This window comes from Cibotium barometz, chromosome 62 (genome assembly GCF_041138505.1).
Source record: "Cibotium barometz isolate CiBa-2024 chromosome 62, ASM4113850v1, whole genome shotgun sequence".
In the NCBI taxonomy this organism is placed as follows: domain Eukaryota; kingdom Viridiplantae; phylum Streptophyta; class Polypodiopsida; order Cyatheales; family Cibotiaceae; genus Cibotium; species Cibotium barometz.
Window position 1 is genome coordinate 21061843 of NC_141107.1, and position 24798 is coordinate 21086640.

At 44.8% G+C, this 24798-nt stretch overlaps 1 protein-coding gene across 4 annotated transcripts in view; it reads left to right on the forward strand.

Moving 5' to 3' along the window:
* Positions 1-24798, forward strand: part of LOC147604236 (uncharacterized) — an 81361-nt gene that overhangs the window by 37931 nt on the left and 18632 nt on the right. For 3 of the 4 annotated variants that reach the window (XR_015265398.1, XR_015265400.1, XR_015265399.1), the window contains exons 6-7: positions 3025-3150; positions 3799-3809. Coding sequence is in view for 1 of the 4 variants with exons in the window: in XM_086795165.1 (XP_086651291.1) it covers positions 3028-3150; positions 3799-3966; positions 4054-4371 (609 nt within the window). In the remaining 3 variants the exon portion in view is untranslated. Of the gene's footprint in view, positions 1-3024; positions 3151-3798; positions 3967-4053; positions 4372-24798 lie in introns of those variants that run through there. The other variant, XM_086795165.1, reaches the window with a different exon arrangement.

Here is a 24798-nt window from a genome sequence, read left to right on the forward strand (position 1 = left end):
TATAGCCCTCCTTGGGACCATGTGCGAGCTTGAGGCTAGACTGACAACATGCCTGGCTCCTCACCCAAGCTGTGGTTTCCCTTACCACCCGAAGGAGTCACAAGAAACGTTTTGGGGTTTTTCTTGTTTTGAGTTTTTTTTAAAAGGTTTTTGTAGAAATGTTTCGTCCCTCGACATTTCAAAAAATCAAGTTATCAATAAATTTTAAAAAGTTTATAAAGCTTTTAGAAACCATTATACACATACAGAAGACCAAGAAACAAGTAAAACAACATTGAACTTTGAAGCTTGAATTTTAAGACTTGAAACATAGAACCTCTAAAGCATAAACTTCTAGACCCTAAGATGTGAAGTTTCAAGAGTGAAGATCATAAACTAATTCCTAATGTTCCAAAAACATAATATTTCAAAGTTCAAACTTTGTATGCCAAAATATATCAAACGAGCAAAAAGCCACATTCAAAAGGCTAAACCCTAAATTGGGAAAATTGGAAAGAGATGCGAAAAATCTGAAGAGATGGGAGATGAGAAAATTTGTTGAAGAAAAAATAGAAAGAGAAGAAAAGGGAGAACAGAAAGAAGAAGAAAAAGGGAGTAAGAAGGGAGACGAGGTAGAAGAATGGACGAGGAGGAACAAAGGAAGATAAGGGCTTGAAGTGAGCTGCCTGTGGGGGGTTGAAACGAGCTGATAAAAGGCCAAAAAAGGGGCGTGACATGTAACATGCGGAAGCTTATACTTTGATTTAACAGAATTCAGCACTTTCAATCTTGACGATGAATAGAACAATATAAAGAGGATAGAGTGCAGAGAGGGAGAGAAAGAGAATACACAATGTTGGGTCCCAAATACCCTCTAAAGGGCCCTCACCACAAATGGCATATTTGGTTTATTGCTGAATGTGTAGCGGATTGATTGTCTGGCTGTAAACAGCATGTAGAAGACCTTCTTGCTGTGTTTCTGGAAATGTTGCTGGCCGCCCTGGTTCAAGGCCTCTACCTTGCATTTGTTTATGTACAAGCCTCACTACCTTGTAGAAATGTCAAATGAATGACCCAAGGGCTGGAGCGACCTATATATAGGGGATAATTGGGCTGAATGTGCTGGCCGACTTCCACATAACTGTAGGTCCTATTCACACTCGTGGGCTTGGCCAAAGGACTGTCCACAGCCTATGGTCCTCAACATGCCATCTTCCCCCTTCCACATGTTGCTAGTTGCCATCCCTGGGATGGGTTTACATTCATGCACGCTCCTAGACACTAATTCCTAGACCTAGACTAGTTCGTGTTCACCCGGATGCAAACCTAATTAGTGCCCATAACACCTCTACATCATTCTAGAGGGTTAGGAATGTGTGCGGGACGTGCACCAAAATCATGTGTGGGACACTTGGCCATGACCATGTACGGGACTTGTACACCTGACCATGACGCTCTATAGTGGATCCCTGGTTGACTTGTCCCCGGACAAGGGCTCACAAGGGACCAGGTCACCACCACCTGAACTATACAGATATGTCCACGTGGCATCCAAGTGTGGGATGCACGTGACATGAAACATGCGAAGGAAAAGGGAATGAAAAAGCAAAAAAATCAGACCAACAAAAATTTGGGTCATTTTTTCTCTCAAAGTTTTGTAAGGTTTCAGAAATGTTTCGGTTCCTGTTCACCCGGATGCAAGCCTAATTAGTGCCCATAAATTGTGTTACAATTTATGGGTTACAAATGTGTACAGGACATGCACTGAAATCATGTGTGGGACACCTGGCCATGACCATGTATGGGACTTGTACATCATTCCAGAGGGTTACAAATGTGTGCGGGACATGCACCGAAATCATGTGGCCATGACCATGTATGGGACTTGTACACCTGACCATGATGCTCTAGAGTGGATCCCTAAATGACTTGTCCCTGGACAAGGGCTCACAAGGGACCAGGTCACCACCATAGGCCTTGCACGTGAACTATACAGATATGTCCATGTGGCATCCAAGTGTGGGATGCACGTGACATGAAACATGCGAAGGAAAAGGGGAGGAAAAAGTAAAAAAATTAGACCAACAAAAATTTGGGTCATTTTTGTAAGGTTTCAGAAATATATCACATTTTTTCGACTTGCACATAAAGGCTCACGACTTGCAAATAGGCTATGTTTTCACACATGTAGGCCCCCTAAGGCTGGGTACCCTGGGTTGGGCAGCCCCTAGAGGTCCTATTCACAGGCGTGGGCTTGGCCAAAGGACTGCCCACAGCCTATGGTCCTCAACATGTCATCTTCCCCCTTCCACATGTTGCTAGTTGCCATCCTTGGGATGGATTTACATTCATGCACGCTCCTAGACACTAATTCCTAGACCTAGATTGGTTCCTGTTCACTCGGATGCAAGCCTAATTAGTGCCCATAACACTTCTACATCATTCTAGAGGGTTACAAATGTGTGCGGGACATGCACCGAAATCATGTGCGGGACACCTGGCCATGACCATGCACGGGACTTGTACACCTGACCATGACGCTCTAAAGTGGATCCTTGGTTGACTTGTCCCCAGACAAGGGCTCACAAGGGACCATGTCACCACCATAGGCCTTGCACCTAAACTGTACAAATATGTCCACGTGGCATCCAAGTGTGGGATGCACGTGACATGAAACATGCGAAGGAAAAGGGGATGAAAAAGCAAAAAAATCAGACCAACAAAAATTTGGGTCATTTTTTCTCTCAAAGTTAAGGTTTCAGAAATGTTTCACACGTTACCAACCCATTGTTTCCATGGCTATGACCTCCCACCCAGGTGTTGGGCTGGTTTGGGTCTCGATTTCCAACGTCTCCAACCTCTTATCATCAAGGAGTGACAAGCCTAATCCTCACTTATGTAGTTAATTAGTGACTGTTCTTAATGTTGAATACTCTGGCCAATCAATTAACAGTAGTTTAACCTCATCTGTACTACTAGTCTAGTTTTGTCTTTTAAGCAGTCAATTGTGTCATGATGGCTCATGTTTTTACTGTTTTTGAGTAGTGAATGCGAAAGAATGGCAAGTTATCATCTACATTGGATGAAGGAAACAGAATGGAGTCTCAGGGATTGGATGTTATTCAGGCTGTAGCTGATATTCAAAAGGAGTATTCAACAAAACTTGAGGAGGTAAAAAATGAAATTAAAAAGCTTTCAAGCTTGAAGATTACTTTTACAGATGCAGGGTTTCAAATTACTTTTGTCTAAAACGGCCAAGTCTCTCAGTTGAGAAATAAATTTTCATGTTGAAACGATTTGATGTTTCTCCTGGATTTTTTATACATCTTCACATAAACCAAAATCCTATATACATTGCATTATGCTTATTAAAAAACAAAAATAAAATAAAAATTATTCCCCCCTTTTCTTCGTGAGCTTTGTCCCTCACTCCTTGTGCAGCACACTCACTATCACCCTCCCTTGTGGATGCTCTGTACATGCCCACCACCTCCCCGATGCACCACTTTGAGACTAGGAGAGAAAACTAGATTGCTGTCGCATGAAACATGGAGAGAAGACTGCTAAATATACCAGGTTTTCTCATGAAAAAACCCCAGGATTTCTTCACCTTCATAAAAGAACATACCATTAGTTAAAAAAGAGGGGTCCTATAATTAGGGGCACATACTTAGCCCATTCATTTTTTCCAAGATTATCAAGCCTGTTTTTTGAAGACTTGTTGTGATGGATTTGGTGTGATATGGTGTGTGTCTTTTTGTGTTGGTAATGCAGCTAACATCTCATAAAGATCCTCATTCTTTAAGTTATGTCTTGCAGTCTGAGAAAAGGGTTCGAGAGCTTTGGTCGCAAATAGCTGTGGAAGAACGGCGTTGCTTAGAGCTCTCTAAAATAGTCAAGGAGCTTCTACCAACACCACCTCCTTCGGGCCTGCAGACCTCTACACCTCACGCTTCATCCAACCGAAGGAGACCACTTAGGAGGAAGGTGAAAGCTTCTTTTGCAAGTCTCTTTGAAGGTTTTGTGTAAGTGAAATTCTTTCAATCAATATAGACTCTGCCAATATGTATGCAGAATAGTGCAGAGAAGCAAATTGTCTTAAAGAGCCTAGATGATGAAGCCCAGAAATATTTTGAAGAGTGTGTCTCTATATCATCTTTTGATTGCCAAGGAGACTCCGATGATTCCTTACGTGAGAAAGAAAATAGTAGCAGCTATAGACAAGGCAGATTGGTTGATGGGGAAATAGCTCCCAAGTCATCTTCAGCTGAGAATGATGTCAAAGGAGACATGCAGCCAAAAGACTCTTTGACTGGGAGTGATGGAGTTGTTCTCCCTTGGTTACAGTGGGAATCTGAGGCTGCTGGTGGTGGTGGCAAGAACCCAAAGCAGGTAACTTCATCCTTTACATTTGTGACCTTGCAAGAAATGTGCTCTCGTCAATTATTTTTTCTCTAGTGCCATTTCTCATTCAGAAAAGGCAGGAATTTTAATGTAGATCTAGTGGGGGGTGTGTGTGAGAGAGAGAGAAAAGAAAGAAAGATATATTAAGTGTCTACAAAAGACCCAATGGGCCTGTGAGACCAAAGTGACACAATAATGTCCATAGCATATCTCATCATGGAACGGAAAATAAAATAGAACAAATCAAAACTATCTCACTAGAGTGATAGAAAACTGTCCATGGAAATCTCATCATGGAATACAAGGAACATGAAACATGAAACATGAGAGGAGCATGAGCCCCCAATAGATGGTATTATCAGTCTCCAAAATATCAAGCATGGGGTTAATGATTATGGTTAAGAGGTCTCCCTTAGCTACCTCACGTGGAAAGGTTGCTTGAGGGGATTGTGGCCGAGGCCCGGGGGCCAAGGGTGCCGTGGGCATGCTAGAATGGGGAGGCTTGGTCTGAGGTAACTCCTCTTGGGTGAGGTTGGTCTAGTAGCCCGAGGTGGGTCCATGGGATCCACTGTATGGGTGTCCTCTTCCTGCTGGGTCTCAAAGAAGCTGGTGATGGTTGGCTGGTGAGGAAGGGGTCGAGGTGGCTAGGGCCGAAGCTCTCTCAAGAAAGTGTCCCTGCGTTTGCGGAGCTTGAGTAGGAAGAGCCCTAGGCAACGTTGGTAGGGGAAGTCAGTGATCCTTGAAAGTAGGCCAAATCCCTCATGGAACAGATAGTGAAACCTCTTGCGGATCTCATAGTATACTAGGCAACAACATATGTAATGCTCCTCTGTCTCAACCTTTGTGTGGCATAATTGGCAAATACTCTCCTTGGGTTTCCGTATGAGCTCCCCGGCTCAGAAGACGGGCTTAGCTCTCCCTGACTCCACTCTGTGACGGTGGGTGAAACCCGTATCTGGCCAATCGCAATCCGCATGGCATGGGACATGTGAACACTCAGGTAGCCGAGTTACTGGATGAATCTATCCTCAATGAGCCCGAGGAAGGGATCTTTGTAGATGCATCTTCGGTGGGAGCTTTGAAGGTGTGATCCATGTGCAGTGGGTGTAGAGGCTAAGAAGATCTAACCAAATAACGGGCTGGTGTCCTCATAGAACTCGAGAATAGGGGAGTCCAAACTATACTGAAGGGGTGGGAGGTGTTAGCATTCATGGTGCCAAGATGTACCATGTGCAAAGAGAGGGATGAAGGATCAAGCCATGAATATGATGGATGGAGGATAGCCATGATGAGTGTGTGTGTGGGGGAAGAGAGAGAGAGAGAGATTAACGTCTTCAAAAGACCCCAAGGGTCTATGAGACCAAAATGATGTGTACATATTGTCCATAAAATCTTGTCATGGATGAATTAAGAAAAAGCAACAATAAACTAAAACTGAAAACTGAAAACTGAAAGCTAAGATCTCAGACTCTAAGATGAAAAATCTAGATCCTACTATGTCAGGTATAGGGCAATAAGTGATGGGATATGGAAGAGCTGAATAAAAGAGTCAATCAACTGTGTATGTCAGGCAAGGGCCCATCGAGGATGTCCACCATGGGTGATATAAGAAGGCTAGAGATGTCAATAGTGTAACATGTAACTGGCTAGATCATGAAACGCACAGCGAGACGTTCGTTGTATCTTTGTGAATTGAGCATGAAGCAAATCTTTTATACATGAGGTAGAGTGGGAGAGAGAGAAAGAATAGACAACACCAGATTGGGTCCCAATTCACCCACTGAAAGACCCCCTCTTGCAAGCAGGAGTATTTGCTTGTATTACTTTGGAGAACTGTTACAATGCAGAGAACTTACTGAGACTTGACTGACAAAGACTGCCAAATGCAAGGATGACGTAGACGGGATGTCTGCTGAAGAACCATCAAGCGGTATGAAGCCAACTTTGAAGCCACTTCGGATAGCCTTATGCATACCCAGATGTGCTGAGGGAGATGCACTATGGAAGGCTAACTGCTGAAGCAAACCTCGGGGCTGCCTTGGGACTGAAGCACTAGGTGCTTGGCTGTGATTTATGCTTGCAGAGACCAAAGTCTTCAAGCATACATATCTACACTCTGTTCTGTGAGAGAAGACTGATTTTATGAGATGGATTGTGCAATGAGATGAGGGGCTACTTTTATATGAGTCCAGGCTGCTGGTTGGTGGAGACAAATGGCTATCGGTTTGTTTACAGAAGATCACGACCTGAATGCACAAGCATTAAATGCTGCGCTTGGTCATTTGTGAGAGACTGGCTGTGGTGGCATCTTTTGATGCTGGCCGATTGCAATCCCCAACTGGCTGCCGACTGGTTCTTAGGGCTCTCCCATGGGCTGTTGGCCAATGGCCTAGCCCATGAGCCCATATCATGCCATGCCCTATGGGCTGGCCAATAGGCTGGCCCATGTACCAAGGCAACTACATGCTGTAACATGCTTTGTATATGCATCTAAAGAACTGACTGTTACCATGCCTAACCTTAGATGACCTAAATGCTTGACTAACCTTGACATCTAAGGCTGGGAGACTGACCTATGTAGCTCGTGCCTTACATGTCCCAGAGTGGGCTCACAATGGGGTCACGACATACAACAAATATTCCTAAAAAGGTACTAAACATCTGTATAATCATAGCTACTTTTTGTAATGCATGAAAGACCTCAAGTGCTAGCATTACAAAAATATAACACCCCCCCTTGGAGTATTTCATTATCCAAGGAGAAATATAACATGGACAAGCTTTGAGGTCCTTGGTCTCCCCATGGGAGATGCCAGATTATCCATATACAATCATAAACTTGTCCTTCATCCAATATGGCTATCCAACATGTCCTTCCATAGGCGCACAAACATGTATAATAGCCCACATGGCTCTTCCATATACGCATAAACTTGTATGACAACCCATATGGCTCTTCCACGAGCACATAAACCTGTAAACCAGCCCATGTGGCTCATCCATGAACTCATAAACCTGTAAACCAGCCCATGTGGCTCATTCATGAGCTCATAAACCTGTATAACGTCTTGGATGTCGCATCCATGAGCGCCAAAACCGCCCATATGGCTCATCCATGAGCGCATAAACTAGTATAATAGCTTGCATATTACATAAAACCAGAAATTTCAGCAAGCTTTAGCACTATTTTGCTGAAAAACAGTCATTTGGGGTGTGCAAGATGGTGTAGAGTAGTGAAAATCATCTTTCCCAAGAAGGATATGGCTATGGTGGGCTTAGAAATGGAGAAAAATTAGAGTTTTCAGCCTCCAAAAACTTGCTTGAAGCTCAAACTCGCCCAAGAGATAACTCTCTCATGTTCAAATAAGCAAGAAAATGCTACAATGCCATTTGTAGAGCTGAATTGACAAGTGTGAGGACACTTGTCTCACTTTTGTCCTCTTATCTGCCACGTGTCCCAAATCTGAAGGCCCAAAATTCCACAATCTTCAGCTCTAAAAATATCCCAGATGATGGCTTATTTCACAATGGCGCTTTGGCAATACTCGATCTCTGTCGAATTCCAGAGGTAATGACGCGAACGGAAATTCCATCGGAGATTGCTAAAAATAGCAACTTTTCCTAAAATTTAGGAGATGATCTCTTTGTGTTCCACCACATGAGAAATACATATAAGCACCATGTAGAAACTTGTTTCCTTGTTCGATCTCTCCCAAATCCTCAAGAGTTTGCCATATCCATACTTTCCACTTGACACTCGAGCTCCAAAGCCCATTTCTGTGTCCAAGAAACCGTCTCGAGTACCTGGACCATGCTACGAACACTTGGTCCTTTGTATTGGATAATCCCCCATTCCCAAAGTTTGTACATTCTTGATCTTTTAGGCATCCAAAGCCCATCCGCACACATGAATTTTGGAGATGCCGAAAATGGGACATTCCTCCCAGCTTAAAAGTTGTCCTCAACTCTAAAGCTTCAAACCATACATCAAAATATAACCATGTCCCATCAAGTGGGCAAGAATTCCATGGAAGATATACTAGACACAAGCACAAGAGCCAATTGTGTCTCAGTAACCAATATCAATGAGATAATCATATGCCAATGAAAATCGCCAACTAGGTGCTAAGACACTCAAACATGTGTCATACACAAGAAACTAGTGCCTCGCACAAAAACATGTGCTATGCACACAAACTGGTGCCATTCAAGAGCACAAAACATGGTGACAGAAAAGCTGGTTCTCCATAGTTCTGGCAATCCTTTCTCCCAATCCCAACAGTTCCCATATTCTCCCATACAATCCCAATTCTGATCAACAAGCATGGTGTGGAAACAATGAAACACTCACTCCACAATCCCAACACGAATCCACGTGTATGGCCACCAATAGTTTATAGGCATTTCAGCCACCAACTCACACTACCCTCTCAAGTGCCCATGTTCCCTTCCATCTGCCCTCTATTGTTCCACCCACACATGGTAAAAAAAAATCTTCAAGAGAGCACGTAGGACAAGAGAACACTACACAGGGTATGTTGTGCTTCTCACTACCCTCTAAAGTGCTCATGTTCCCTTCCATCTGCTCTCTATTGTTCCACCTACACATGGTAGAAACAATCTTCAAGAGAGCACGTAGGACAAGAGAACACTTGTAACTCGCGGCGGGTACCCGGGGGACTAGGGCCTTTGACACACTTGTTGATACCATCAATGCATATTAAAACATTTAAACATGGCCACAGCCTTAACATATATCCATCATCACTTTGCATGAAACATAAAAGCTGGACAAAACATCCACAAATGCTGAAAGTGAAGCTTGCACGTGTGACACCGCATAGAGGCCATAATGTGGGCTGACCTCCCCCCTTGGAGTATTTTTTTACCCAAGGAGAATAATATCATGTACAAGCTTTGAGGGCCTTACTCTCCCCATGAGACATACCGGATTATCCATATACAAATTCCATAACACAGCCCAACACGAGGCTACCAAGCCGGAACACAGGTTGGAGAAATGGCGAACCAATAATATAATCCATATACCTCCGTGTGGGTAGTGATTCTTTCCCAAAAACCACGGGTCTTCATGCAATAGAGTTGGTACAGCAAGTACAACGCTCCATTCAGCAGGTATAGTGGTTGGTACAGTCGGTATGGTGGCTGGTACAGCAGGTACAGTGGCTGGTACAGTAGGTACAGTGGCTGGTACAGCAAGTACAAAAGCTAGTACAGCCGATACAATGGTTGGTACAGCCGGTACGATGGGTGGTACAACAAGTACAAGGATTGGTACAACCAGTACAATGATTGGTACAGTAGGTACAAGGGTTGGTACAACAAGTACAATGGCTAGAAATCATAATAAATGATTAAATACCCTCGCCTTCAGTATTTCTTCACGATGGAAGCCTCCAAAACAGTCCCCAATAGTCGGTATTCTTCATGGGCAGCCTTCAAGAGAGAGAGAAAGAGAGTAGCCATCATTAGGGCAGCCTGTAACGGTGGTAGAGGAGGCTAGTGTGCAGCACGAGAGCCTCTATTAATGAAGAGAGAGGGCTCCAATTTATAGATTTGGGCCTCCCATGAGCTAAAATGGCAAAGAGAAGGCTACAATGACAAGTGGAGAGCCACACAATAGTTGAAGTGACAAGTGTGAGGCCACTTGTCTCACTTTGATCCACTTTCTAACAAGTGTGAGGCCACTTGTGTCACTTTGGTCCACTTTCTTGCCACATGTCCCAATCTAAGAGATGGGTCCTTCCATAAACTTTATCTCTAAAAATATCCCAACTGGTAGACATTCTGTCATAGGCACTTTGCTAACTCTTGGTATCTGCTCAATTCGAGATGTAATGACGGGAACAGAATTTCCGTCGGAGTCGGGCCAAAAATAGCAACTCTCCTAAATTTTAGGAGTGTGGTCCTTTGTATTCTAGGATAATCTCCCATTCCCAAAGCTTGTACTTTCCAAATATTTAGACATCTTGAAGTCCACCAGACCCCTTTCATATTGGATAATGTCCAGGCTGGTGACAACACTACACAAGGTATGTGAACTGTGGGCTCCATAAATCCAATGCATCCCAAATAAAGGGAGCCAAAAAGAATAATCCATCCCAGTAAAAGGGGTCATAAACATGATCCATAAACCTGTGGATGGATCCAAATCCCTAAAAAAGAAGCACTGGAATCCATAGACCTGTATACCATAACCCTTATCACCTATTCTGTGCTGACCACACCTTGGAGTAGAGGTGAACTTTATCCATAGAAGCATCATATCCATGAGATATCCAAATATTTCTTCTCTATAAACTCGGACAGATTCGTCCATAGAAATTGTTTTGCGAAGCCCAATATCTCTATAAATCTCGTCTAAGAAAGAAATCTCCATAGATATAATCCATCCCAATAAAGGGAGCCATGAAAAGAATTCATCCTATTAAAGGGAGCCATAAGTCCATAAAGCCATGTCATATATTGCAGTCCTCCAGTATCGTGCTCACAATAGAGATGACCGGCTTCTAAGCCATGAAAAGAATTTTTCGTGAAACAAATTCAAGAGAAACACACAAGGGTTAGGTGTTTAAAACACAAAAACCATGAAGAATCAGAAAGTAATAGCTTTGTAACCTCAAAGAATACTTAACTCTTCTTCTTTGCCAAAATCATCATGAAGCCATGAGACAAATAGAACTCCATTATAAATTGCTTTGAGCTTGAGAAGCAGCTTCCATAATACAAAGATAGTAGATAGACGTCTCCTCACAAACTCCTAGAAACCATAATGTTCACTTTCCATTATGCCTAGTATTGCTATGTATAATCCTACCAATGGCCATAGTATGCACCTTAATAAGATTGTTCCTACATAAGAATGAGAGAAAGCCTTATGCTTTGATAACAATGTAACTCGTTCGGGAAGCGCGGGAATGGGCGTGTGTCACAAACCCCTATATTCTAGGGACATGCGGATGCGTATCAGGCCTAGAAACATGCGGATGCATGTATGTATTATACTTGGGCATGTGTATGGATCATATGAGTGGATGCATATGAGTCCAAGGACATGGCAAGACATTTGTGGACTTTCGGGCGGTGCCCGTGTGGATTCCGGCCATGCACACATGGTGTGTTATGATGGCAGGCGGAACATTTTCAAGTACAAGAATGATGATAGGTGGTTCTCCAAGTTTACATGTGCACAATGCATAAATGATGCATGCCATAACTTTATTTTATTTTGTGTGACATTGTCTTGCTGCCTGGACAATGCTTGTTATTTTGGCTTGTGAAGTTCGAGGGACCGGGGATGCCCGGGCACCTTGTGGACACGTGTGTGCACTCTTGTTTGGGCCTAAAACTGTGGGCTTACGGGTTTTGCAGGTGGTAAGTGCGTCCACACTCAATTTACAGCTTACTTCATTTACTACTAAGGTTTATTGGTTTGCAGGTCCACACTCATTAATAAGTGGCAGGACAACTTATAATGCGTTCGCATTTGGTTGGACCAAAATTAATGAAGTCCGGACAGCTTATGGCCATTTCCCATTTGGTTGGACCTAAACTTATAGAAACAGGACAAATGGAGCACTATGGGCTGGACACCTACCTGGACACCTTATGGGGACACATGTCAGCCAGCATGTGTACCCACCAGGCCCCTGAGGTGGCACCTGAAAAAGGCGCCTCCCTCAAGAGGCCCTTTTGGGCTGTTTTACTCATTATTCAACATATTGGAGAGCTGGTTGGAGCTTTGGGAGTTGCTACAGGGCTGGTTGCTTGCTTCCTGGACTCACACAAGCTTGGACAACGATCCCCACACTCTTCTAAAGGGCTGGTTGGTAAATTTCAGACCTGCAATTTTTGGTTATTGCGAGTTTTGGGCTGGTTACAGGTGTCCAAAGTCAACTTGGACAGTACAGGACAGCTCTAGGGACCTCCACAGGGCTGTAGGACCCTTTATAGGTGGATTTCTCGCGACAGAAAGTTGCTGTTTTGGACTGGTTATTGCACAAAACAGGCCGGACAGCAATGGAATATGTGAGCATGGATGTGTCTCAAGGATTCCTGGTATAGCAGGTGCTTAGGGCAAGTGTCACGACCCTGTGTTTTTCTCTGGACAAGATGCGGATGTGCACGGGGACATGGTGGACAGTGTGAATGGCATCAGGTGGGAGGGAAGATGGAAGCCCATGTGTGGACAACCCCAAGTGTGAAGGGGGACAAAGAGACATTAATTAAAAAGGTTTTATAACCTTTGGTGGCCATAAAATTAATGTTTTAAAAGGTTTCAAAACCTTAGGAGGCCACTAAGCAATTTTTAGATGTTACACCACTTTTGGAGGCCCACGTCTCTCTCTTGACTCTCTCTCTCTTGCTTTTTGGAGGAGGCGGGCATGTGGGCTGCGTGGAGGAGAAGTGGACTGTTTTTATGACGGCTGCGCACAGGAGTATCCATGCAGGTCTGTACGACTGTACGGACAGCTGTACAGACAGCTGTACGGACAGGACAGAAAGCAGGCGCATACAGTCTGCTGTGCGTGGAGGGTTTTCTGAAGAAGAGGCGCATACAGGCAAGGGCTGCAGGGCTGCGTTTCTTGCAGGCGGCTGCATGACTGCAGGCGCACAGAACTGGGTGTGCTCTCTCTCTCTTTCCCATGCCAACAGGTGGTTGCAGGCAGTGCTGGACAGAGCAGCACATGCTTTTCTCCATGCATAAGGGGCTGGACTGCAGGTGCAGAGGGCTGAAGTTCATGCTCTTTTGCACAAGAGACGCTTACAGGTTGGTTTCTCTAGACACACAGGCTGCCAGGTGTGTGCTTTTTGGAGGACGCCGTGTTTCTACAGAAAGCAAGGGCTGTTTTTCCATGAACATAGACATCATGTCGATGGCGTTCAACTGATGGAACTTTCAGCCTTTCTATGCTTTGATTCGGGACTGTTTTGGGACAGTTTATGGGCTGATTTTGTTTGGTCGCAAATTCAGCTATGTGCTTGGGTTTTTGACTGCAAGTACAAGTCTTGTGGTTATGTTTCTTGGCATGGGAGTGAAGCAAGCTCGCATGGCTGCATGCTCATGGAGCAGAATGTTTTCTTCCTGCTAGAAAGGAACAGTGGGACCTACAGTATGAGAATCTCTATGTTGCCAGATGTTTCATGTGGGAACAGGTAACTAGATGTATGGAAACAGAACAGAAGTTTCAAAGGGAAACAGGCCTAAGGGTTTCATGTGGAAACAGGTCGTAGGTTTCTCAACGAGGAAACATGTGTTTTTGGGTTTCTCCAGGAGATAGGTCACATGCAAGCAGAAAGTACAGGAGTGGACACATGTTTGGTACAGCCTTGCTACTGATAGGACAGGGGACAGGGAATCCATGACAGAGATGGATAGTACCCTTGGGTGGTAGAGAGGGTTTGTACAGGTGTGTCGAGGACTGTATGGTATGCTGTGCTGTGATACTCTTTTGAGAGACAGTTTGGGAGTCTGTGTTGTGATACAGGAGCACTGGTTGGTCAGGGTGTGATGCTGTTCATAGTGTGAGAGGCTATGGATGGTTGTGGCAGCCTTGATCATGGGAGAAAGCTTCTGTATGCAGACTCAATGTGAAGAGTCTTTCGATGTGAACAATGGCTGAATTTATTTGTGGATGCAGTGTGGACAAGAAGCCAGATGCAGGTCCTTTGCAGGCTTCAGGAGTTCTACTGGGACGGCTGAATAACCAGCCTTATATTGTAATCAAAGCTCTTTAAATCAATTAAAGAAATACCGCAAGGGGCACCACTGCGATTTGGGGCCAATCGGTGTCCGTGTACTTTTTGCAAGAGCACTCTAGCTCCCCCTGTTTGTTTTCCTTTTCTAGGTCCTCAATGGTGTTGAAGTGTTTTATGTGCAAATGTTTGTTCCACCGCCCTTTGGCTCTCTGAAGGCCGGTTCACAAGGTTCCGTCGCCGGGACACATCGTCGACTTTCTTAAGGAGGCGAGTCCGTGGTTGCTTTGGTCGGGACAATCGCCAACTTTCCTAAGGGGGCGAGCTCGTGGATGTCTCATGAGAGTCACATCAAAAGCTTCAACATGAGGAAAGTGAAAAGGAAGTGCAGGACACAGTGCAGGATTTTTTGTCTTTGCCTATATGAGGTGAAGAGCAAGAGCTGAAGATGAAGCTCAGGAGAAAAGACACCAAGGACAAGAAGTAGTCGGCCAGGAACAAGAAGCAGTTGAAGTGTTATGGTGCAGGAGATGCGTTGAAGGCTATGGCTTTCGACGGTTTGTCACCGGTGGTATCTTCATAGAGGCTTCATGGGTTCGGAAGACAGTTTCCTTCTATGTTTAGCAGTGGTGATCTACTATGCTTCATCGAGGACTTGTGCCTTATCACTTGGGTGGAGTGCAAGCAGGTTTTGGGTGCCTGAGGATGTATCAGATGAGGCTCAGATGGAAGTGGAGGAACTTGACGAGGTTCTTATTCCTGAGCATATACTGGCACATTAGGTACAGGGTAAAGTTTCCCGTCGCTATCCTGTGAAGTTCAAGAGCTGTTCACTGATGGATATGAAGTGGATGGAGGAGGTTCACTGATGGATGCGAAGTGGATGGAGGAGGGTGACTTAGCAGATTCACCTCAGGAGTTGCAGCTTTATCTTGATGCCTATGAGTTGGAGTCGACTCTTGTTACGGCTCATTCAGGTTCAGCAGAGCATGGGTCTGGAGCATTGCCTGATGCTCAAGAGGGGGGTAGCACCTCCGCTCCCTTGTTGTTACAGACAGGCTCATTTGTTATCTAGGAGTCGCTTGGTGACATCTTTGTATTCACCCGAAGGTACTGAGGCTGACAGTACATCTGCTTATGGGACTTCTATGATATTGTGTTCTAGACACATGAGATGATGGTTGAGTATGGTTCACAGTCGCGCGCACCTGGAACTCTAACTGCAACTATGGATAACTCTATGGAGGACATAAGTCTTGCGAGCAGTCCTAGAGTTGGTTTGGTTCATGGAAATATGGATCGAACTCTGTTTGTGCATGTATGCATACACTTTTTGAGGTAGAGGTATTTTTGTATTCTGGTGCCATTGGATCCTGGTACCATTGAGAATACATTGGGAAATACTCTGCATTGTGTTGAGTGCTGCATGTATATTGGTATGATACATCAAGTGCTTTATTATGTTCATGGATGCACCACTGTGGGTGTAACTCCTGCGGGATGGCCATGAGACATATGTGGGAAAGTACTTGGTAGATGTAGTGTTTGGATGCATTGAGTGCTTTCATATGCTCATGTTTTACCTTCAGTCGTGGGTCCTGCGGGATGCCCATGGGCGTAAGGCTTGCGACCAGCCCTTAGACTGTTACTTTGGAGTAGGTAGAGCATTTTGAGGAGCATATTGTTTGCGAATGCATATATGTGTCATGCATATGTGTGCCATATGTAGAATGATGCATGGTTTTGTTTTTGGCTAACACAGTTAACGTGTTTCCAATTGGTTTTAGACTTTTGCTGTAGGTTCTGAAGGAACAAGCAAGAGGACAGTGTGGCTTATTGTGCAGGATGATTGTTCGATCACCCAGATGCATTGGAAGGCCATTGTTTTTGCCATATGGGGTGTCTTTGCTCATGAGATGCTTTACTGTGCCATTGAGTGCAATCGAGGACGCTTGCCATTTTTCAAGAGGGGGGTATGTCACGACCCTGTGTTTTTCTCTGGACAAGATGCGGATGTGCACGGGGACATGGTGGATAGTGTGAATGGCATCAGGTGGGAGGGAAGATGGAAGCCCATGTGTGGACAACCCCACGTGTGAAGGGGGACAAAGAGACATTAATTAAAAAGGTTTTATAACCTTTGGTGGCCATAAAATTAATGTTTTAAAAGGTTTCAAAACCTTAGGAGGCCACTAAGCAATTTTTAGATGTTACACCACTTTTGGAGGCCCACGTCTCTCTCTTGACTCTCTCTCTCTTGCTTTTTGGAGGAGGCGGGCATGTGGGCTGCGTGGAGGAGAAGTGGACTGTTTTTATGACGGCTGCGCACAGGAGTATCCATGCAGGTCTGTACGACTGTACGGACAGCTGTACGGACAGGACAGAAAGCAGGCGCATACAGGCTGCTGTGCGTGGAGGGTTTTCTGAAGAAGAGGCGCATACAGGCAGGGGCTGCAGGGCTGCGTTTCTTGCAGGCGGCTGCATGACTGCAGGCGCACAGAACTGGGTGTGCTCTCTCTCTCTTTCCCATGCCAACAGGTGGTTGCAGGCAGTGCTGGACAGAGCAGCACATGCTTTTCTCCATGCATAAGGGGCTGGACTGCAGGCGCAAAGGGCTGAAGTTCATGCTCTTTTGCACAAGAGACGCTTACAGGTTGGTTTCTCTAGACACACAGGCTGCCAGGTGTGTGCTTTTTGGAGGACGCCGTGTTTCTACAGAAAGCAAGGGCTGTTTTTCCATGAACATAGACATCATGTCGATGGCGTTCAACTGATGGAACTTTCAGCCTTTCTATGCTTTGATTCGGGACTGTTTTGGGACAGTTTATGGGCTGATTTTGTTTGGTCGCAAATTCAGCTATGTGCTTGGGTTTTTGACTGCAAGTACAGGTCTTGTGGTTATGTTTCTTGGCATGGGAGTGAAGCAAGCTCGCATGGCTGCGTGCTCATGGAGCAGATTGTTTTCTTCCTGCTAGAAAGGAACAGTGGGACCTACAGTATGAGAATCTCTATGTTGCCAGATGTTTCATGTGGGAACAGGTAACTAGATGTATGGAAACAGAACAGAAGTTTCAAAGGGAAACAGGCCTAAGGGTTTCATGTGGAAACAGGTCGTAGGTTTCTCAACGAGGAAACATGTGTTTTTGGGTTTCTCCAGGAGATAGGTCACATGCAGGCAGAAAGTACAGGAGTGGACACATGTTTGGTACAGCCTTGCTCTACTGATAGGACAGGGGACAGGGAATCCATGACAGAGATGGATAGTACCCTTGGGTGGTAGAGAGGGTTTGTACAGGTGTGTCGAGGACTGTATGGTATGCTGTGCTGTGATACTCTTTTGAGAGACAGTTTGGGAGTTTGTGTTGTGATACAGGAGCACTGGTTGGTCAGGGTGTGATGCTGTTCATAGTGTGAGAGGCTATGGATGGTTGTGGCAGCCTTGATCATGGGAGAAAGCTTCTGTATGCAGACTCAATGTGAAGAGTCTTTCGATGTGAACAATGGCTGAATTTATTTGTGGATGCCGTGTGGACAAGAAGCCAGATGCAGGTCCTTTGCAGGCTTCAGGAGTTCTACTGGGAAGGCTGAATAACCAGCCTTATATTGTAATCAAAGCTCTTTAAATCAATTAAAGAAATACCGCAAGGGGCGCCACTGCGATTTGGGGCCAATCGGTGTCCGTGTACTTTTTGCAGGAGCACTCTAGCTCCCCCTGTTTGTTTTCCTTTTCTAGGTCCTCAATGGTGTTGAAGTGTTTTATGTGCAAATGTTTGTTCCACCGCCCTTTGGCTTTCTGAAGGCCAGTTCACAGCAAGCATTGGGGACACTTGCTCGCGGAGAACACAGGTTTCTGGATTAGTTTCTCGCGTGGAAACAGAGCCTAAAGATCCATTTACATCTTGTGCAGGGCGGAGTACCTGTGAGGATTGTGATACTCTTGTGCAGGGCGGATGTACCTGTGAAGAGGCTTGTGCAGGGCGGATGTACCTGTGTGTAGGGCGGATGTACCTACAGATTCTCTTGTTTGAAATGTATTTGGAAGAATCAGGTGCAGGCTGGTGGTGAATCCCCAGGCACCCGTAATCTTGTACTTTGCAGACTCTTTTGGTAATATAACCTAAAGGGGGGGGGGTCAGCCTATCATCGGCCCCTTTATGTGGTGTACTGTCATTTTCAGCTTTGTGGTTGTAATGCTCAAGTGTTAAGTGCTCAGAATCTTGTTCACATTTATACGATTCCAATACATGCGTCCGCCTCCCGTTTCATTGGTATCAGAGCTCAGCTTTTCCCCTCATTGGAAAACGCTTGGAATCATAACTGGTGACCTGATTTGAGTGTCATGGACAGCCACATTTCTGACAGTGTGGAGAACACACAGGACCGTGAATTTCATGGTACAAGGGATTGCAAGAGATGGTGCAGGCAATGATGTCTATGGAGATGCAGGTACTCATGACACTATGCATTCTGATTTGGAATCTTTGAGGCGTCAAGTGCGACGCTATAGGGCTGAAACCGAAGAGCTCAGGTCATTGAAAAATGACCCGGATGTACAAAGGGTGTTGGCTGCGAAGGCAAAGGCTTTGGTCCATGAAGTCACTTTTGAAGCAATTGCAAAGGAAATGGATGTTGAGAAACCCCGAGAGCTTGCACTTGCATACCTAATGGTTAAGGGTGATGTATACACCGAAGCAGATGGTAGATTGGCTTTCAAGAAGCCACCCCTCATGGTTGCCCGTGGTGGTGCACATGATGCACAACAAGCAAGAAGAGCACAGCAAGTGCCAAATGTTGAAAGGACAAGAGTCCCTGGTGCTAGGCTTGATGCAGGTCAAGAGAAGAGTAAGGATGAGGGATCCTCTACTCATTCCCGCTTTGCTCCAAGAAGACATATCCGTTCTCGTGTTGAGCTTTCCACTCATTCGGAGAGTGTGGCTCAAGAGAGAACGAAGAGGGATCGTGAATCTTCATCGCGGCATCATCACCATGGAGATGAACAGGATGTACATAGGGATGCACATAGAAGGAAGAAGCCTCGAGAGTTCAAGTCCGGTGACAAGGATGTAAAGTTTGAAAACTTTCAGGGACGGATGGACTCTACCAAAGCACTTGCTTTCATTAGACAGTTTGAGATAGCTTTTTGCAATGAAGACTTTTCGGAAAAGTCTATGCTCAGGCATGTGGGAATGCATCTCAAGGATACGGCAAGTGATTGGTGGCTTGCAAAAATACTTGATGGAAGTGCTGCCCCAACTTGGTCTTCTTTCAAAATTCAGTTTTATGATCAATTCTTACCACCAAACTTTGCAAAGGATGTACGCAAGGAGTGGGATTGGCTGTCCCAAGATGAGGGAGAGTCCGTTGCTTCATACATAGCAAAGTTTTGGAAAGTCCTTCTCAAGGTTACTCCCTTCATGAAGATTGGAGAGGACGAGAAGAAGAGAAAGTTTGAATCGGGGCTCCATCACATCATCCAACAAAGCTTGGGAGTGTACCCAAATAAGACCATACAAGAGCTTATACACTCAGCCATGATTGCAGAGAACTTGCACATGAAAGCACCCACAAATAAGCCATTTGCAGGTCAAAACAAGAGCAAATTCAGGGCTGGTTATAACCAGAAAAAGGGTGGACAGCCACCTAAGAATGCTCCCAAAGATGGCCGAGATGCAAAGGATGACTCCGAAAAGAAGCCGGGGGGTAAACACCACAATTTTGGGCTCTCAAAACAGCAATTGGAAGAGTACAAGAAGGCTAGAAAATGCTTTAAGTGTGGCAGTAAAGATCATATATATCCTAAATGCCCACAGAATCCTAAGAATGCTAAGCCTAATGTGGAAAAGCCTTTTGTGAATGTTGTACCCGATGTGTAAGGTGATACAGGGCATGAGCCCAAGAGTAGAGTCATGGGGCAAATTGAAGGATCAGCCCGCTTTGTTTCTTTTTGATGATGCTTCCACAGATAACTTTATATCCGTACAGATGGCTGCCGCCATAGGTCTCAATGTGGAAGACATGGGAATGCAAATGAATGCAGATGCCGCCTTTGAGGACAAACACGTTGATGTAACTCCGGTCATTGGTAAGCTCCGTGTACATATACAGGACTACCTCAACCATGAGAGCTTTTTAGTGGCTCCTCTTACAGGTTGTGATGTTTTGTTGGGGATGCCCTGGCATCACCATTTAGAGCCTATTAAGGCTTACAAAGAGAAGAAAATCAGCTTTGTACATAGAGGCCGTGAGCACTCTATAGATGCTGGTACTACTGGAAGTACCATACCTCTTGTAAGCCATGTATAAATTAATAAGGCAATAAAGAAATCAGCTTGTTCTTACTTGGTTTTTGTACGTGATACCATTGAACATTCTAGTGTTGATGTTAGTACATTAGATCAAGACAAGCTTAACTTTTTGAATGAGTTCAAAGATTGTTTTGCGAATGCTTTGCCAGCAAGGTTGCCACCCGAGAGGCCGGAAGATCATTGCATAGATCTAATTCCCGGTAGCTCTCCACCTAATAGGCCACCATACAGGGTGAGTGCTAGTCAACAAGAAGAGATTATGGCACAGGTGAATGAACTATTGGAAAAGGGTTTGATTCGGCCTAGTTCCTCGCCATATTGCTCGTCGCCGGTACTTCTTGTTCAAAAGAAGGATGGTACTTGCAAGATGTGTGTTGATTACCGTACCCTCGATAAGATAACCATCAAGAATTGGTTTCCGATTCCGCGCATTGATGACATCTTGGACAAGCTTGAAGGTTCGGCATGTTTCAGCCAAATAGACCTCAAGAGTGGGTATCATCAAGTGAGAGTGGCACCTCAAGATGTACACAAGACTGCATTTAGGACAGCCTTTGGTCTTTATGAGTTTTTGGTGGTGCCTTTTGGCCTTACAAATGCACCCGCTACCTTCAACAGGATGATGGACAGGGTGTTCAGAAAGCATAGAAAGTTCACGGGTATATTCTTTGATGACATTATTGTATTCTCAAAGAATGAAGCCCAACATCGTGAGCACCTGGCTATTGTGTTTAAAGAGCTTAAGGAAAATCAGCTCTACATAAATGCAAAATTCTTCCTCCCAGAGATTCACTATCTTGGTCACATTGTATCAAAGGATGGTGTGCGCATGGATCCCGCAAAGATACAAGCCATGCAAGAATGGCCAGAGCTGAAACAGTCCATGAAGTGAGGAGCTTCCTTGGTTTATGTGCTTACTACAGGAGGTTCGTCAAGCATTTTGCTTTCATTGCCGCTCCGTTACATGAGTTAGCGAAGAAGAAAACAATCTTTAAATGGACACAAGAAGAGAGAGATGTCTTTCAAAAGTTGAAGAGTGCAATCATCTCGGAACCGGTACTCATTATTCCGGATTTGCACAAACCTTTTGTGGTGGAATGTGATGCATGTGGGGACTGCATAGGGGCTGTTTTGAACGGAGAAGGACATGCCATTGCCTATGAGAGCAGACGCTTGCAACATGCAGAGCTTCACTTACAGGTTTATGAGAAGGAGTTGTTGGCTGTAATTCATTCCCTTACTATTTGGAAACACTATCTTTTAGGGGCTGATTTTATGGTCAAAACTGATCATCAAAGTTTGAGATACTTTTTGTCTCAAAGTAAGCTCTTAGAGAAGCATATGAGATGGGCAAATTTCCTCTCAATGTTTCATTTTCAGATTTTACACACTCCAAGGAAAAAGAATGTGGTAGCAGATGCCTTATCTAGACGACCACAGGTTCATGCTATTACAGTTGCATACCATGAGGACTTATCGGATATGCGTAATACTTATCATCTGGATGAGGATTTTGCACATGTATGGGCTGATTTACAAGAGGGTATTGCTGTCCCATCTTATGTCATAAGAGATGGATATCTCATGATGCAAAATCGTATGTGTGTGGTAAAGAACCTTCGCCATAAGGTTATGGATGAGTGCCATGCTCCTCCATATGCAGGTCATAGAGGCATTTTGGCCACAGCACAAGCTTTAGAGAGGTATTTCTTTTGGCCAGATATTCGCAAGGATATTGAAGCATATGCACGTGAATGTATGGTATGTCAAAAGGTCAAGTTTGACCGACATAAAGCACCTGGATTGCTTCAGCCTTTGCCTATACCAAATGAACCATGGGAAAGCATTGCTATGGATTTCATTATGGATTTGCCAAGGACGCCACAGGGAAATGATGCTATTTGGACCATCATTGACAGGTTTAGCAAGCAAGCACATTTCATTCCCGTGCGCAAGACAATAAAGCCAGATCATATGTGTTTTTGGCACAGATATTCAAACACCATGGCATGCCTAAATCTATTGTGGGGGATAGAGATCCTAGAACCACAAGCTTATTTTGGCGCGCATTGTTTGACAATATGGGTACAAAGCTGAATTTCTCATCAGCTTACCATCCACAGACAGATAGGCAAAGTGAAATAGTAAATTCAGCCGTCCTCGACTTGCTGAAATCTTATGTATCCGACCGCAAATCGGATTGGGAGAAGTATTTGCCACTTGTGGAGTTTGCCTACAACAATACGGTACATACTTCTACGCGCAAGGCGCCCTTTGAGATTATCTATGGCAAGGTGGTACTACCACCCATCCTTCGTACAAAGGATGAGATTTTTGCAGCAGATGAGTATGTCAGAGACTTGGATACTGCATTTGCACAGGTACGGACAGCCATAGAGAGGTCTCAAACCAAGAATAAAAAGGCAGCTGATAAGCATAGAAGGGATGTACAATTCAAACAAGGTGATTGGGTCTTGCTGAAATTTGAAAAGGCACGCCTTCGGAAGAGGCCAGGGAAAGAGGGAAAGTACCCTAAGCTTTCCAACAGGTACTATGGACCTTTTCAGATCTTGGAGAAGATCAATGATGTTGCATTTCGGCTTGTACTCCCAGATCATTGGAACATGCATAATGCTTTTCATGTGAGCCTATTGAGGCCTTATGTGGGACCGACACCGTTTGAGCCGGTTTTGGAAGACCCACCCGAGGTGGATGAGCTAGAAGAGATTCTTCAACCTGAACAGATTGTTTTTCACAAGGAACGAAAGCTTGCAGGAGGCAAACTTGTTCGTAGGTACCTTGTGAAGTTCAAGAATTATTCAGCTTTGGATGCGAAATGGATGGATGAGGCCTACTTCGAGGATTACCCAGATCTTTTGAAGGCCTATCTGGAGGCTTTTCAGTTGCGGTCAACTGATTAGAAGCCGGGGGGAATGTCACAAACCCCTATATTCTAGGGACATGCGGATGCATGTCAGGCCTAGAAACATTCGGATGCATGTATGTATTATACGTGGGCATGTGTATGGATCATATGAGTGGATGCATATGAGTCCAAGGACATGGCAGGACATTTGTGGACTTTCGGGTGGTGCCCGTGTGGATTCCGGCCATGCACACATGGTGTGTTATGATGGCAGGCGGAATATTTTCAAGTACAAGAATGATAATAGGTGGTTCTCCAAGTTTACATGTGCACAATGCATAAATGATGCATGCCATAACTTTATTTTATTTTGTGTGACATTGTCTTGCTGCCTGGACAATGCTTGTTATTTTGGCTTGTGAAGTCCGAGGGACCGGGGACGCCCGGGCACCTTGTGGACACGTGTGTGCACTCTTGTTTGGGCCTAAAACTGTGGGCTTATGGGTTTTGCAGGTGGTAAGTGCGTCCACACTCAATTTACAGCTTACTTCATTTACTACTAAGGTTTATTGGTTTGCAGGTCCACACTCATTAATAAGTGGCCAGACAACTTATAATGCGTTCGCATTTGGTTGGACCAAAATTAATGAAGTCCGGACAGCTTATGGCCATTTCCCATTTGGTTGGACCTAAACTTATAGAAACAGGACAAATGGAGCACTATGGGCTGGACACCTACCTGGACACCTTATGGGGACACATGTCAGCCAGCATGTGTACCCACCAGGCTCGTGAGGTGGCACCTGAAAAAGACGCCTCCCTCAAGAGGCCCTTTTGGGCTGTTTTACTCATTATTCAACATATTGGAGAGCTGGTTTGAGCTTTGGGAGTTGCTACAGGGCTGGTTGCTTGCTTCCCGGACTCACACAAGCTTGGACAACGATCCCCACACTCTTCTAAAGGGCTGGTTGGTAAATTTTAGACCTGCAATTTCTGGTTATTGCGAGTTTTGGGCTGGTTACAGGTGTCCAAAGTCAACTTGGACAGTACAGGACAGCTCTAGGGACCTCCACAGGGCTGTAGGACCCTTTATAGGTGGATTTCTCGCGACAGAAAGTTGCTGTTTTGGACTGGTTATTGCACAAAACAGGCCGGACAGCAATGGAATATGTGAGCATGGATGTGTCTCAAGGATTCCTGATATAGCAGGTGCTTAGGGCAAGCATTGGGGACACTTGCTCGCGGAGAACACATGTATCTGGATCAGTTTCTCGCGTGGAAACAGGGCCTAAAGATCCATTTACATCTTGTGCAGGGCGGAGTACCTGTGAGGATTGTGATACTCTTGTGCAGGGCGGATGTACTTGTGAAGAGGCTTGTGCAGGGCGGATGTACCTGTGTGTAGGGCGGATGTACCTATAGATTCTCTTGTTTGAAATGTATTTGGAAGAATCAGGTGCAGGCTGGTGGTGAATCCCCAGGCACCCGTAATCTTGTACTTTGCAGACTCTTTTGGTAATATAACCT